At 44.9% G+C, this 16,988-nt stretch overlaps 1 protein-coding gene across 1 annotated transcript in view; it reads right to left on the bottom strand.

The window, feature by feature from the left end:
• The window catches only part of Adcy8 (adenylate cyclase 8), a 216,771-nt gene extending 214,107 nt beyond the window's left edge, over positions 1–2,664 (bottom strand). The window contains 1 exon segment of the mRNA XM_051159596.1: positions 229–2,664. Coding sequence (XP_051015553.1) covers positions 229–1,185 — 957 coding nt within the window. The 5' untranslated portion in view covers positions 1,186–2,664.
• Positions 2,665–16,988: the final 14,324 nt, after the last annotated feature.

Below are 16,988 nucleotides of genomic sequence, written 5' to 3'. Positions count from 1 at the left end.
ATAGTTAGTAGTTAGCAGAAGAGGGTGAAGTTAGCGGTTTTGTTCCACCTGTTCTGAGCCTCCCCTCCTCCCCCCCCCCCCCCCCCCCGCCCCTCAAGAAGGATGCCCAACACCTAAGGTAAGCTAGAAAAGTGGACTCAGCGGAATGAGGCAACCCCAGCTCTCTGGAAGTTGTTTTTAAACAACCCAGGGGAGTGGAGCAGGGAAAGCAAGGCAATCAGGAGTTACCTGGTTGATGGAAAAGACTGCTAGCCTGGGTATGAGCACTTGAAGAGTGACTTGCAGTAGGGATGTGCCCAGGCCGGCCAGGATAGCCCAGGTGAGCGGCAGCGGAAGCATGCTGTAGGTGGCGAAGAGTGTAAAAAGCACGTAGCCTATGCCGTCGCCCAGAAGCCCATAGCCCAGGCCTGCTGCCAGAATCTGGGTGGTCATAGCCACCCAAGTGACCACTCCGCTATACTGAAGGTAGGTGTGCGAGGTGGTGTCCTTCCTGACCACCACGAGAGCGCATATTACCACCTCGATGCCAGTAAAGAAGCCCAACAGGATGCCCTTGAGAGGGTCCATGGGAGCCGAGGCCAGGCTCAAATGCAGGACCAAGAGGGTGAGTTTGGTTAGTACATCCAGCACGTTCATCACTACCTCGGATTTGCGCCTCTGGCCCAGGAAATAGCGTTGGTAGAGGCGCTCCAGATCCCGAGACTTGAAGGAGTTGCGTAGGGTGGGGAAAATGACCCCTCGGTAGCTGTATCCCCCATTGAGGAAGAAATCCGAGTTACTCGGGGCACAGTCAAGGTGCAGGAAGCCCAAGTCTCCTCCACCCCCGCTGCCACTGGCACTGCCGCTCCCGGTGCGTTCCGGGAAGACTTTGGTGCCGCCTGTGTTGTGTGCTCGCTCTCCGGCGCCAAGCGAATAGAGGGGCAGTGCCGAGTCGCCAGACAGCTGTGGCGCGTGGTGGTTGGGTCCGCTGCCCGCAGGATTCGAGGCTTTGCGGGAGCCCCCGCCGCCGCCGCCACCGCCCCGGTGCCCATGGATAAAGCGCTGCTCGGTGATGTGCCGCACCGCCGTCTGCCACAGCAGCCGCTGCGGCCGGGAGCCGCTCCCGCCGTCGCCGGCCGGGGGCGTCGGGTGGATGGTGTAGAGTTCCTCGCTGCCACTAAAGCAGTGCACATCCGAGAGCTCCATGGCTCCAGTCCGTAGGGAGGGAGGCGCAAAAACTGGTGGTGGCAGTTGAGGGTGGGGGTCCCTAAAGACTCGAAGGCCTCTTGGCAGCGATCCCTTCTTTCTTAGGCTGCTTGATTGCAGGTGCCCTGAGCAGGGCCCCCACTGGTCAGGTCATAGTGAGGCCAGGAGCAATGGGCTCCTGGTAGATTGCAGCGGACCCCTGCGTACTGGCGAGCCACCTTCCCGCCAATCAAGCAGCTTGGATATGCAGTGAAAGTGGTGGCTATTTGTCCGCGAAATCCTTGCTGCTCCGAGCCACGCAGTCCTCTTTCTGCGCCCAATCTGCTTGACTAGGCTCAGCGTCTTGGCGCAGTCTTCGCTGTCCAAAAGGCGCCCCGGAGCCCCGCTTGCTGCTGCGCGTCCGGCGAGTCCTGGCTGCTGCACTGGGCTGTGGACGCCCACGTCTCCGAGGCTGCAGAAAGGCTGGCCAAGAGTGACCGACCGATGGCTGGGGTGGGTGCTAAGTTAGCAGCTGTGGCTGCAATCATCGCCCTTTGGATAACTCCATTGCGCCGGCATGGGGAGCCGGGGCGGAGCTGGAGGCGGGAGCAATGAGGCAGGAGGTGTGGGTGATGGTGAGGTGGCAGGGCGCCCTGCGGGAGGGCGGGAGAGAGGTGGTAGCCTCAGCACTAACAAGTCACCAAACAGTTAATTTGGAGGTGTGCTGAAGCCCTCTCTTCGGTTCCTTCCTGGTTATTGCCGCTTGCAGAGTAAATACTGACAGCGCGAGTTCTGGATTGCTACATTCCTCAAGGAAGGATGGTGGCGGGGCGCTAGTGCCAGGGTCCCATCCTCCGCTACAAGACTAAGTCACCGCTGCTAGCAGCGATTCTGGGGGGTCGCAGCACACAATTCTCATCCCTTTCACTTCGCTCTTTGGAGTCCATAGGGCCTTCCCGAACCCAGGGAATTAGGGAGAGAACTCAGCTAGCAGCTGAGTACGGAGAGAAGCTACTGGAGCGGATTCCTGAGCCTGAGAAAGGAGCCTTGGCCGGTGAGTCGGCTGGCCAAAGATTTCGGAGAGAAGAAAAGCTCCAGGCCGAGTGGAAGTGGATGAAACGCCTCCGGATCCAGGGAAGCACCTTGCCACTCCGGCGCTCTGAACCGCGTAGCCTGACTGGAGCTTAGGTGGAATTTGGAGACCTGTCAGAGCGGTCAGACACCAAGGCGACTTAAACCCGCCCCCGCGCCAAACCACGCCCCCGGAACCCAGGCTAAGGGGATGAGAGGGGTGGGGGTTGGAGCACCTCGGCTTCCAGGTCTGCCCTGGACGCCGCAGGTCCTGAAGGCCCGCACCAGTGGGGTCAGGCGGGCGCGGGTTGCTGGAGCCCCCGGGCCTGGAAGCACGTTGAGGTGGACCGCTCCAGCTGGTCGCGCCCGCAGGTTCCTCCGCCGTTCTTTTTTAAGCCCTGGCTCCTGTCCTTGGCAGGTGCAGAGCCAGGATCGTAGGCCGCTTTGCCCACGAACTCCTAGAGACCAGAGGGGCTCATTTCCGCCCTCCCCACTCCGAGATCCGAGAGAGATGCGGCGTGTGTGTGTGTGTGTGTGTGTGTGTGTGTGTGTGTGTGTGTGTTTAATGCCAACTTTCAGGTTAAAACCAAAATGCTCATAAGAAGCCACAATCATAGGGGAGGATAACCTTCTTACTATTCTGTACTCCAGGGATCTGGACTGAGGAGGTTCAGGACATTAAGATGGAGGCGTGGTCTGCACGTTTCGGACTCTAAATTTGTCAGCGCTTACAAGAAAGGTGCGAAGAAAGACCCTCGGAAAGACATTTCCAGTGGTCTCCTGGAGTCATGATATGATTCCCGCCAGCCCACAGACCGCCTAGGGTCACTGTCAAGACCCAAGTTGCCACGCAGCGGTTCCTGCACCAGCGCCCAGTTCAGCGGGGCCTTTGGGTTCTGGCTGTTCAGGGACCTGGTAGCACTACCGATCTGGAGCCCTGCTGCAGGTGGTGGAAATCTCTGTGTCCATTTATCGCTGCCACCGCGACTGTGGCTGCAGCCAGTGAAGCTCTGGCTCTGAACATAGTCAGCTGATGGCCAATGACGTCAGGCTCTGGGCTTCTTCGCAACCACCCCCCACCCCGCCCCGTGTGGCGTCCCATGGAAAGCTTAAATGACCTGGACAAGCCATCTCCTGGATACTTTTTCCATCACCAGAGATGGTACTTTGCTTTCCTGTAGTGCAGACAAATTCCTAGCTCCTTTCTGTCCTAAGCAAAACCTGCTTTCCCTGAGGAACCAGAGCGCCCTCCTCCCATCCACCCCTAAACCATTCTCAGGGTTATTTGTAGCCTCTGTGCCCCAGAAATGTGCATTTGACTCTCCTTTCCAAGCATTACAGGTCACATGCCTTACCTAGAGCATCCAGAGAGAACAGGGGGAAAGCCTTCTAAGGCAAAGGTCCTCCAAGGTACTTCCATTCCAAACCAGCACATTTCTGGAATTTGGTCCACTAACCGGAGAGAAGATTGCTCAAGAGAGAACTCAATTAAAGGTTGAGTTTTAAATAGAAAGGAAGCTGATTTTATATTAAGTTTGGCTTGGGGATTTGTTAATTTGTTAACTATAAGGATCCCAGTGTGACTTGTCGACCCTGGGGACCTAGAAGTTAAGAGCAAAGCATTAAAAAACAAACAAACAAACAAACAAACAAACAAACAAAAAGTTTCATTGTTATCTAGACCTTAATGAAACCAATGTAGAAATCCATCAGAACAACAACTTGCTTCTTCTTTACAGATTCTTGGGCTCGAGTTTCCCCGAAACTTCTGGAATTCTGGGGTGGGTTATTTTTTGATTTGAAGGAGGAGGTGAGAGAGAGAATAAAGAGCCAAGTATTTCCCCAAAGCCCTTTAGTCTGGGCGTAGAGGTGGGAGTGCGCCTTTTCTCTTCCTGAAGGAATTGGCCCAAGTCCCATGTGCCGGTAACCATCTTAGCAGCAGTGACTGGGAGAGACATCTCTCCAGGTTCTAACTTCTTTTGCCTGGAAGCCCGAGGGTTCAGCCAGGATCAGTGAGAGGGTCCAAGGCAGATGTAACTTTCCTGTAACAGTCTTCTTCCAAACTGGACATTTCCTGGATGATTTATTCATCAGGAAAAGGAGGCGGGCCAAAGACGGGGAGACTGGGCCCAACGATATACAATGTCTCAGGCTGATGAATGAGGAAAGCTTGCAGCAGGGAGAAACTCCAAGAATTTCACGAAGTCAGAGATTAGAGCAAATGCCACTGGGAGAGAACATCACATCGGCCCAACTGACCCTTTCTGAGTTCTTAGAAGGGGGCTCTCAGAGGCTGTTGTCAGGGAAGAAAGCTGATGCCACAAGAGGATTCAAGTGTGAATTTTTTTTCTTTTTTTGTTGGGGGCAACATGGTGCTATTCAGCCTTCAAAGCACTCTGCTCTTGTGTAAGAACTTAGGCTGCACACAAACTCTTGTTTTGTGATATGCCAACCACCAAAATGATTTCTTACTTAAAACAAGCCAAGCCATAGTGTTGGAGCCAGAATGGGACTTTGAGTGTACTGTCATTTATTCTCTATATATTTCCTAGGACAATATCTACTGGGATCCAGGCACAATATTTTGCCATTTTAAATGTATTTTTAATGTATCTGTTTATATAATGACTATTTCCCTTTGTTGGACTACCCATTTCAACTTTCTCCCCTAAAATGCTACACAGTCTACACTTCAGTGCCTAAGTAGCAGTGTCCCTGCATGAAGCCTTTTATGACATTCCTAGTGGCCATGAATGATGTCCTCCTATGCTATCTGATAGCATGCTTTAGGAACACTGGTGTAGTTCCTACTAGAGGGACGAGAGATCCTCGGCTCATTCCTGTGTCTACAGTTTTGTTGCTTCTCCTGGTTTAACCACGATACTCTTGATGGGTGGCCAGATTTTCCTTGTTGCCACATCCCTTGGTTTAGAGATACTAGTAAGGCTAGTGACATTTTTTCCAGCCCTTCTCAGCTGTCAAGTTCTTCCCCCAAGCCCTTCATAAACATCTCACTTAACCATCCTAATAATTCTGTGTGTCAGGCCTTTATCTGCTTTTAGGATTCCCATTTTACTGAATAGGATACTGCACACTGAGGTCTCATGCAGTTAAGTACCTTTCGGAGGTTGGGGGGGTGGTTGTCATGGTTACATACATTTGGTTGATCTAAACCTCACATGCTCATACTTAACAAAAGCTTTGTAATCAATAATGACTAATTTAAGGAGAGCTGATAGAAATGAAAATATTAAATGTAAGTTGCTATTCCAAATACAAATTAAGGAATTTTGGAGGTGTTTAGATATGGAGACATCTGTTAGGTAAGTGCAAATGGTAGATGAGTGTAGTAGAACCGTCTTGTCTGGATGGATAGAGGCTTATTAATTTTGGCTTACTTCAAGGCATATACCCACACTATTTTTATAATTGTGAAAAAACAGATTTTTCACATATTAGATTTAGCCCAAACAATTGACTTAGTCTGTTTCATTTCATTTGGGTGATTTCATGATGAGAAAATATTATTTTGCCTCTCTGGAAAATAACATTTGTTTGTGATGTTGGTGCCTGCCACTGACGACATTTACAGTAGCTGTGTTTAAAGAAAGAAATTGGCTTTCCCCTCCAGAAGTGTCTTCGACTTCTTAGCTCAATTATATTCTCGTACAGGACTGGATTCTAAAAGACACATCCCCTTTGTCAAACACCCACAGAAAGCCTGCAACTTACTGAACACATTAAATATTTACATGTAAAAGAAAAGTTGGACATAGTTCAACTAGAGAGATCCTATTTCTAAAGGATGGCATTTGTGACAGGGCAGCTTCCCAAGTCAGAAGTCCCTATAGGAAAATGACATGTCTCCTTCCCCTGGGAAGCTACTGTTAGGGCACAGCAAGAACATCTCTGCTTTCACAGAACACCCGGAGAAGCTGGTGTCTAAGGGGAATAGACCTCCCTATGGAAAGGTCTGCATTAAATGTTTGCATCCTTGTTCCATCCGGAATGTAGCACAACACACGGTGGGAGGATAAAGGTTCAGCTTTACTTCTGTGTTTTTTTTCCCTGCCTTGAATGATACAAGAGAAAATAAATATCTGGAGACATTTTGGGTCTTCACAGGAACCAGTTTAAATTAGATTTTGGTGCCTGCAAGGAGAAAAGTGTTTCATCAGAAAGAAAGCTGTTTTGAAGCACAAAAGACAGTGATCATGGCACAGAGACGCAAGTACAAAGTGGGACCCTCCCCGGGAGACAGAATTAAACATTTTCTGCTTCCTAAAAGATGATCTGTGGTTTAACAGTCAGTGAAATCATTGTGACATTGTTGCTGAAGTTACACACACACACACACACAACACACATGCACGCACTCTTTCTCTCTCTGTCTCTCTGTCTCTGTCTCTCTTTCTCTGTCTATCTTCTGTCTGTCTGTCTCTCTCTCTCACACACACACACACATACACATACATGTACACATGCACACATGCTAAAGAGGAACTTGAGGACCCAGGCTTCCAGTGCGAGTCCTTGGTTGGCCTGGCTGTGGCTCTGCCCCATTCTGAGCCCTATTTCTGGATATAATCCAGAAACTGAGATGGGAAGGGGAGAGAAAGGGCAAGAGAGGAAATATGGGGAGGGACAGCTAAAGCTAGTGACCACTTGAAGGCTTGTATGGAAACCTAATACAGTAGAAACTTCCTATAATACATACATATATGAATATGATCTAAATGAAATTGCCAAATAACAAGAAATACAGCCCCAACTAGACATCACATCATCAAATGACGCACCAGTACCAGGAATGGCTACATTTAATCAAGTTCTTGGTTTCCAAAGAGTTTCTATGGGAAACAACCAAACAACCTAGATTATTCCCAAGGATATTGGCGGCTCTCCACAAGTGACAATAAGGTCCTTTGGATGAAGGCAATACTTACACAACCCACTGAACTCTGAGAGTCTGAGCTGGTGCCTACCTAGAGCCTTCACCCCTATGGACTAGTGTTCATGGTTCAGGAAGGTTCTCTGTACACTATCAAATTAACCCTGATACACAGCTTCAGTCTGCAAGACACACTGGTGCAATAGTGCACAAAGATAGTGGAGTAACCAACCAATATTTGGGGAAGAACCTTGAACTCATTGCCACAGGAGATAACCTCTTGAACAGAATTCCAATAGCTCAGGTTCTAAGATCAACAATTAGTATATGGGACCTCTTGAAACTAAAATATTCTGTAAGGCAAAGGACGCTGTCAATAAAACACAAAAGCAGCCTACAGATTAGGAAAAGATCTTCACCAATTCTACATCTGACTAATATGTATTTTGGCTAATATCCAAAAATACATAAAGAACTTAGAAAAATTAAACACCTGTTGGTTCTGACTCCGTAACGATTCTACTTTATTAGTGATTTATTACAAGAATGTACCTCCCCTACAATCCAATTACCCTAAACAGGAGGGAAAAGAGATTAAGAAGAACAAGAATGAAACCTTCTGGATATCACTTCCACGGGGCAAATCCCCTAGCATAATTCTCAGGAGACTAGCAGATCCTCTATCCGAGAGAAGAAGCTGCACTGTCCATGGACTGAACCTGTAGGAATCCGTTGAGCTCACCACCCTCCACCAAAACCTCCAACTCCATGCGCTGTGGGCAGGAACCTCTCATCTCTCTCCCTGATTCCCCAATGTTCTTCTCCTCTCTCTCTCTCTCTCTCTCTCTCTCTCTCTCTCTCTCTCCTCCTCTCTCTCTCTCTCTCTCTCTCTCTCTCTCTCTCTCTCTGTCTCTCTCTCTCATCTGAGATCTTTATCAGTTTGTAGAGACAAAATATCAGTGGGGTTAAGCCACCCAAGACTACTTTCACCTTGGGCCCAGCCTAAGTCAAGGTAACCTCTTCACCAACACCAACACCAAAAAACACCAACAAACAAAATAACCCAATTAAAACATGGGGTACAGAGGTAAACAGAGAATCTCAACAGAGGACCACTGAATGGCCAAGAAGCACTTAACAAAATGCTCAACATCCTTAGTCATGAGGGAAATGCAAACCAAAATGACTCCGAGAGTCCATCTTACACCCATCAGAATAGTTAAGATAAAAAATTCAAAAGACAGCACATGCTGGCAAGGATATAGAGAAAGTGGAACACTCCTCCATTGATGGTGAGAGTGAAAACTTGTACAACCACATTGGAAATCAATCTGGCACTTTCTCAGAAAACTAGAAATAATGCTACCTCAAGACCCAGCTACACAACCCCTGGTATACCAGTCTACCATACAACAAGGACATTTGTTCAGCTATGTTCATAGCAGCTTTATTCATAATAGCCAAAGCCTGGAAACAACCTAGATACCCCTAAACTGAAAAACTGATAAAGAAATTGTGGTTCATTTACACAATGGAATACTACTCAGATTTTAAAAAGGAGATCATGTAATTTGCAGGCAAATAGATAGAACTAGAAAAGATCATCCTGAGTAGGATAACCCAAATCCAGAAAGAAACACATGATCTGTATTCTCTTGTAAGCAGATTTTAACCGTATAGTGCAGGACAAGCGTATTACAATTCACAGACCCAAGGAAGATAAGTAACAAGGAGGATCTAAGGGAGGATGCTTAAATCTCACTCAGAAGAGGAAACAGAAAAGACAACAGAAGTGGATGAAACAAGGTAGGAGATGGAATGTAGACAGAATTGAGGATAGGGATCAGACCTGGGGATAGTGGGAGTGTGAGGACAGAAGGGCTGCAGAGAGAAGAGAGACCAAAGGCAGAGGCATTTCTGTGACAAGCCTGAGACCTAGGACATGGTATGCTTGTGGGAGGATATGGTGATGAGTCTAGCTGAGACTCCTAACAGCAAGGGTCATAGATAATGAACAAAATGCCCTCTAACTGGACAGGCATCCTAGTAGAGGGAGAGGAACACCAACCCACCCACAAAATCTTTGTCCTGCATACAAGGTGTGCAGGATAAAGATAGAACAGAGATTGAGGCAATGTCCAACTAATGTCTGGCCCCATCTGAGACCCTCCCATTGGGAGAGAACTAACCCCCGACACTTAATGAATCTCTTCTGTGCTTGCAGACAGGAGCTTAGCATAGCTGTTCTCTGAGAGGCCGCACCCAGCAGCAGATCCAAACAGATGCTGTGACTCACAGCCAAACAGCTAGCAAAGCTTATGAAGTCTCATGGAAAAGTAGGGGGAAGGACAGAATGATCTGGAGGTGACAGGAGCACCACAAGATCAACAGAGCCAACTAACCAGGGACCAGAAGAGCTTGTGGAGACTGAAGCACCAACAAAGGATCATGCACTGAACTTAGGCTCCCTACACAGATGTAGCAGATGGACAGATCAGGCTTCACCTGGGTGCTCTTGTAAGGGGAGTGGAGTTGTCTTGACATGGACTTAGTTGCTTGCTTTTTGATCACACCCTCCCTCACACACAGCACAGCTGCCTCACCAGGCCACAGGGGAAGAGGACATGCTCAGTCCTGATGAGACTTGATGAGCTGGGGTGGGTGAGGGCTCCCCTTTTCTAAGGAGTAGGGGAGAAGGGAGGGGGGAGGGGGGAAGAAAGAGGGAGGGCAGGACCAGGAGGAGAGGAGGGAGGTGCTATGATTGGGGTGTAAAGTGAATAAATAAGTAAATTAATTTTTAAAAATTATATATTTTTATTTTACTTAGTTGGTAAGATGTTTACTCCATGATTTTCAGGAATCTTCCATTTGTAGCTTCTTAATTTTCCGGAGATTCTTTTAGGCAGTGTGTGTGTGTGTGTGTGTGTGTGTGTGTGTGTGTGTGTGTGTGTGTATGTGTGTGTGAGTGTGTGTATGTGTATATGTATGTATGTATGTATGCATGTATGCATGTATGTATGTATGTATGTATGCATGCATGTATGTATGTATGCATGTATGTATGTATGTATACATGTATGTATGTATGTATGTATGCATGCATGTATGTATGTATGCATGTATGCATGTATGTATGCATGTTTGTATGTATGTATGTGTGTTAGGCATGCATGGTAATTGTCCTCTGCCCATCTATTCATGAAAGTCGCTCGTGATACTTTTTGTCCTTCCTGCATAGCACTATCTTGTAAGTGCAGTAACACTCTGAATTGCTTTATTAAAGAAATACACACATATTCAGTGAAATGTGACCATATTACTATCCCACTTTCTCCCCTTAGCTCCCCCAAGCTTCCTTAACATATCCCATTCCTGTTTCTTTTTCTCTTCTTTTTATAATTGACTAAGTTAAACCCAGTAAGAATTAGTACTGCTCATATGTTCATGGTGTGGGGTCATTCACTGAAGCATGGGATACCTGCCAGCCTTCAAATGACTTCTTTTTTTTACTTCCCAGGCAAGTTTCAAACTGCAAATATTTCCTCAGTTAGAAGTGGATCTGTGTGTAGTCTTAGCCAATCCATGCTGGGAATTTGACTGCCTGCCTTAATCCTGTGCAGGTAACTAGCTGTTGTGGCTTCATGAATGTGATGGCAGTGCTGTGTCAAGAAAGTTAACATTTCACAGCATTCCTTGCTGTACTCTGACTCTTACATTGTTTTCACCTCCTCTTCCTTGAGGTTCATTGAGGCTTAGTGATGAGGAGAGGTTTATATATATATATATATATATATATATATATATATATATATATATATATGTGTGTGTGTGTGTGTGTGTGTGTGTGTGTGTGTGTGTGTGTGTGTGTGTATGTGTGTATGCATATACATAAACTGTGGGTATACATATATATGTACACACATATGTATGTACACACATTTGTATATACACAGACACACACACACATATAATTTCTTCATTAAGGATGAGCACTTAGTCTTATCTTCAGCCCTCTGACCAGTCATGTGAGTGCTACCCACTGCTGAAAGAATCTTTTGTAACTAAGGTTCAGAGCAGTTCTATGAATAGTACATAAATATTCAGGAGACAATTTGACAGCATGAGCATTCCGCAAAAGAGCAGTGGTAGATGCCACTGTATGGTATTTTTTATAGGCTTACCTTTAGTCTCTCTGGTGACAGAGCACATTGGCTTTCCAAGAATTCGTTATTTAAGACCCACATACTGTCTTCTCCTGTCCTGTAAACTCGGGAATCTCGGATTTTAGACTAAGAATAGTCTTTGGTTTTTCAAGACCCTCTCATTTTTCCTAGATACTCTTGTGCTTCTGTGTACCCCATCACTTCTTGCCCCTGAAAAAAAACTTTCTGTTTTCTTTTCATATTAAGATTTGAGAAATAGAAGCAAAATGACAAAAACACTGCTTTTGACTTTCCCCACCCCCCATTCTGGAGGCAATTGATGGGTAGCTTTGATGAAATAAAGGAACAGGTCCTGCACAGGAAAGTTTTTCAGAATGGCTTTCATGTTGCTAAAGTGTAAGCAATTTTCCTAGGTCAGAATTGGTTTTTATAGTGTAGGGTACAAACAACTTATGGGGTTATGCAGTCTACTTCTACTTCCTGGGTCAAATTTATATAGAATGTGTAAGTAAACTAGAAGAATAAGGATGCCTATACTTCTGTGATGCTATATGTTGGAAACTGTAATGTACACATTCTTCCTATGAAGTGGGTCACTTCCAGATAATGTGAAAAATTCTAGAAAATTATCTTTTCAAACTCTCAATGCTACATTTTCCCAAGTCCATAAAACATGAGGTTTGGCTTAACAGAAAGTAGCTTTAATGTTTGGACTCTCATTACCCAGTTATGAACGAACAGATTTGCATTGCAAGAACCATGTGCACACCAACACACAAAGGTATGTGTCTTGGGCATAATATAAAACAGATTTTGTAATGTGAGTTGCTATATAAGAAATAATTAGGAGGCCTCTAGGCATGAGATCCTGATTGGAATCTGAATGTAACCAAAGCTACTATTTGGCGAGATGTGTTAGTTTTGTCCTCAGGAAGACTGCTGTCTTGTGAGGACTTATAGTCTGATATCTTTGTGATTCTGGGAAAGTTGTTAAACTGTTTTCAAGCTATAAAAAAATAATGAAAAAGTAATAGTTTACCATCTTTTATGAAGACTGAAGGACATGCAAAGCAATCCCTGGTCTAGGGAGTCCACCCAGAAAATGCTCAGCTGGGCAGCTGACCTCCCTTAGCTGGCAGAATGGTCCCCAACTGTCTTCTGTTCCCGCTAGCTGTGCTGCTGTTCCTTATTTTTGGCTACCATCCTCTCTCACTTAGATACTTTCAACAAAGACTTTTAACATGTTTCTAGCTATAGTCTGCCTCCTTTTCCCAGTGCTTGTGATTATTCTAAATTAAAAATATGATCATACCACCTTTTTTTTTAAACAGTGGGAAAAATAGCACAAAACATAAAATTCACCTTCCCAACAGTTTTTAAGTATGCGGTATGATGTTGCCAGCCACAGGCACATTATTGGGCGACAGCTTCCTAGTTCTCACCCTCAAAGGTCCTGCAAAACTGCAATTTTATACATATTAAAGATCAAGTCTCCTCCTCCTCCTCCTTACCACCCATTATGTCACTCTCTTACTCAAGAGACAGCGAAGACCTAGTTTAGTTGTCAAGTGGAAGACAGATCTTAGAACTGGGGGTTGGTTTTCCCTCCAGCCCCACGGCTCATTACTGCCCATCTTGTTCTCAGCTTCACCTTCATTCAGTTCTCCAGAGAGATTCAGCTTGCTCTCTCTTCTCCCTCTTTGTGCTCACTCTTCTGCTGTTAACAAAGGCATCACCTTTCTCCAAAACCTTTTCCATGACTTTTTGTGTCTGAGTGAGATGCCTTTGTAATTATAACAGCTTTGCCTACAAGTAATGGGAAAAGCCATTAATAAAAGTGGAGTAAGCCGGGTGGTGGTGGCGCAGGCCTTTAATCCCAGCACTCCGGAGGCAGAGGCAGGCGGATCGCTATGAGTTCGAGGCCGGCCTGGTCTACAAAGCCAGTCCAGGACAGCCAAGGCAACACAGAGAAACCCTGTCTTGAAAAACAAAAAACAAAAAGTGGATTAAAGAAATGGGAGTTTGTTTTTCTTAGACAGAAAGAATAGTGGATGCAAGGATCTGCTCGTTTGGTTGAGGAAGTCAATAATATCGAGCATTTTGTGCTTGTGCTGGCAAAAATGTTGATTCTCTTCTTAGGAGGATCATGGCTTTTTAAGCATCCATTCTTCCTTTCATCATATAGAAATATAAAGCAGGCTTGGGACCAAAGCTAAGTGTTTAAAAAAGTATTTTTAAAAAGCTGTAGAAGTCTTTCATATAGAGCTCATTGGCCAACACTATTTAGTATACTTTTCTCAAATCCAGGATCATCCTAGGGATCAAGAGAACTAGGAAAAGGAATATGTGACAGCTGAGGCTCAACTAGCATCGGATACGTCTTCATACCCCTAGCATCTCTCTGCTTGGCAAGCTGTACCTCTCCATCTTAGTCTTACAAAGTTGTCTCCCCCTTGACTGTTTGCAGCCATCTGATTCCAAGACAGTGCCAACGATCCCTTATTTGTATGTGTGAGATCTTTCAAGTCCCTATCAGTGCAATATTATAGTTAGTCTATATGGGCAATAAAGAGCAACAGAGATGGTAGTGCGTTACTTCTGAGGCTAAGCCACATACCCCTTGTTTTCTCGAAGTAGACAGTGGGTCAGCCAGCCATCATATTGGATAGTCATACAGCCTTCCAGAGAAATGCATGTTGCAAGAAACGAGGCCTCAAAGTCACAGCCAGCAGAAAAAAAAAAATAGTACACCCTTCAGGCAACCATTTGATGAAATCATTCCTTCCTCAAGTGATTTTTTTCAGCCCCATTCAGGCAACAGGATCAGTCTGGCTGTAGCTATTACCTTGACTTTAGCCCCATAAGAAATTCTAAAATAAGTGCCTGTACTGATCACCACAGTAAGATTGTAAACATGGATTGTTTGAGGCCATAAATTTGGAGTCATTTGTTATGCAGCAATAGATAACAAATATACTGACTCCCTCACCAAGCTGCAATCTTCAAGCAAAAACAAAGTCATAAACAGCAATTAAAACAACTCTCAGTTATGTGGTAATAAGAATGACAAAACACCTTCCTTTTTAGGTTTTAGTCATTTCATATAGAAAGGAAAAATCTTGTGTGCTTTTAACAGATTTTTAAAAATAAATTTTAACATAGTTATGAGTGGCTAGAAGGATGCTATGCAAATGTGATCATTTCTAAAGTCTAAAACTGTTCCTATTTCATACTTCCTGCAACTAATCAATGAATTAATTAGCAAGTGGATATGCATTAATTAGCTGAAAGATAGAGGCATACCATGGAGTTACGAAAAAGATATTTACCTCAGGCTTTGAAAGATGAATAGGCAATGAGGTCTAATAATAGCTATTAAGTAAAAGACTAGTGAGAGGACTTAATGCTCCTCCATGACTGCATTGCTTCTTCTGATTGGAGTGTTTTCATGTACACCCTTTAAGCTGCTCCAATTGTCTCTCACTAAGGAGCCACACCTCCAAGGGAGGACTGAGCTTTCACCCCCCTCCTCCAGACACTTGCTCTCAAAACTTCCTCTCAGACAATCTGTGTGTATTTCTTGTTTTGCATATTCCTTGTTCTTCAGTGACCTTAGTGCCCTGTTGGGTTCCCTATCTCCATTTTCTCTGGCTAGAGAGTGAGCTCTTGAAAGATGAGGGATTTTTTTTCCTTATCCTGCATTGTTTGCCAGTAGTAGAAGCTTTAGTGAGCAGTTTTGGACTGAGTGAATGAGTGGATAATGAATGGCTAATTTGTGAGACCTACTGGGATGCTGACTGTGATGGAGGTAAACCATAGAGGTAGTTACCCACACTAGGAAACAAACAAACAAACAAAAGCTTTCCATATCAGGAGCTTGAGCAGAGCCACCCTCAGAAGAAGGAACACAAAAGCTGCATCTCAGAGATGTTCCGCATCCTTCCCAATGGAAGAAGGCCTGGCTTTGGAGCATTTACTGCACTGGACTTAGTGCTAGCATTTTGCTGCACACTCTTGTTTCTTCCCTGTAGCATCTTTAGGAAGCTACCCGGAATATATATGCATGTACCCAAAACAATTCCTCCACTTAAAGCTGACTTATAGGAGAATTGCTCCCAACTTTTCTCTAAAGACCAGGAGGGCCCTACTTTGTAGCTGTTTGGGCATATAATTTAGGGTATATCTAAATAAGTTGCTTGAGTAAATCATAGGTTATTTCTTATCCAGGTAGTTAGTTTCAAGCTGTGGGGGTTGGATCTCAAAGATTCTTGGGTAGAAATTTTTCTGAACTCTTGGTCATACCATGGCTACTCTCAGTCTTAGCTGTCATGTCTACATTCCAGACTTGTTCCCTCTCTTGGCAGACTTCACTTCCATGTCATTGCCTGTAATCGCACCCCATGACCATAAAAAAACTGCAAGGAAGCTGAGAAAGTGAGACGTTTGATTCATGTAACTGGTCTACAACCTCACACTCAACCATCATGATGTGAGAAATCCACCTGACACTACACTCTGTGGCAGAATTAGGAATTGTGTTAATGTATATTAAAAAATTAAACAAACAAAACTTCCATGACAGTATGAAAAGTAAAACATCTTTTAGATGTATTTATAGTTCAGTTAAGACTGTGTGTGTCCAATACACAACATTTCCCAAATACTACAGTGGGCTTTTTCTGGCTTCCAGAGCTGACAGTCCATAGACTTGTAATGTAGGGGTCATCAAGGTGGAAAGGATAGGGGTTTGCTTTTCTTTTGACCTCTTCTACCTACTAATTTATTGTGTATTCCTTGCTAGCAAGTATGTTCATAAAAATATTTTCTTGTTATAAAAATAAACAAGAAGGGCTGGATGGATGGCTCAGAGGTTAAGAGCACTGGCTGTTCTTCCAAAGGTCCTGAGTTCAATTCCCAGCAACCACATGGTGGCTCACAACCATCTATAATGAGAGCTAGTGCTCCATTCTGGCCTGTAGTTGGTACATGCAGGAGAATATTGTATACATAATAAATAAACAAATCTTAAAAAAAACCAAGAAAACATGTGCCTCTTTGCTACTTTAAAAGCTATTATTGTGTCATGTATATATGTATATGTATACGGGTGTATGTATGTATGTATGTATGTATGTATGTATGTATGTATGTATGTTTTCTTTCTGAGACAGGGTTTCTCAGTGAACCATGGCTCCTGGACTCACTTTGTAGACCATGCTGATCTTGAACCCACTGAGATCCACCAACCTCTCTATCTCTAAGTGCTGAGCTTACAAGCATGTACCACCTCGCCTAATATATATATATATATATCTGTGTGTGTGTGAATAGCATGTACCTCACTAGATATCCAGAATGCCCTCCATACACTGTGTCTGTTAAGACTTAAATTTTCAAAGGAAAGGGTGATGAACAGAAAAATACACAGACATGCACACAGGCATGCAAACACACAGGCACACAGGCACACAGACAGAAACCCACAGACACATAGACACACACATAGACATATATGCACATACACACACACACAGAGACAGAGACACATGGACATATAGACACACAAGCAGACAGACAGACAGACAGATAGACAGACACACACACATTGATACCCACCCCCAGATAGACACCCACCCCCAGAGAGACACCCACCTCAAGACAGACAGACAGACATGTACACGCACATGCACGCATGCACA

The sequence above is a fragment of the Acomys russatus genome, chromosome 17 (assembly GCF_903995435.1).
Source record: "Acomys russatus chromosome 17, mAcoRus1.1, whole genome shotgun sequence".
Taxonomy (NCBI): Eukaryota; Metazoa; Chordata; class Mammalia; order Rodentia; family Muridae; genus Acomys; species Acomys russatus.
Note: the sequence above shows the minus strand (reverse complement) of the source record. Positions and strands in the feature narration are given on the sequence as shown.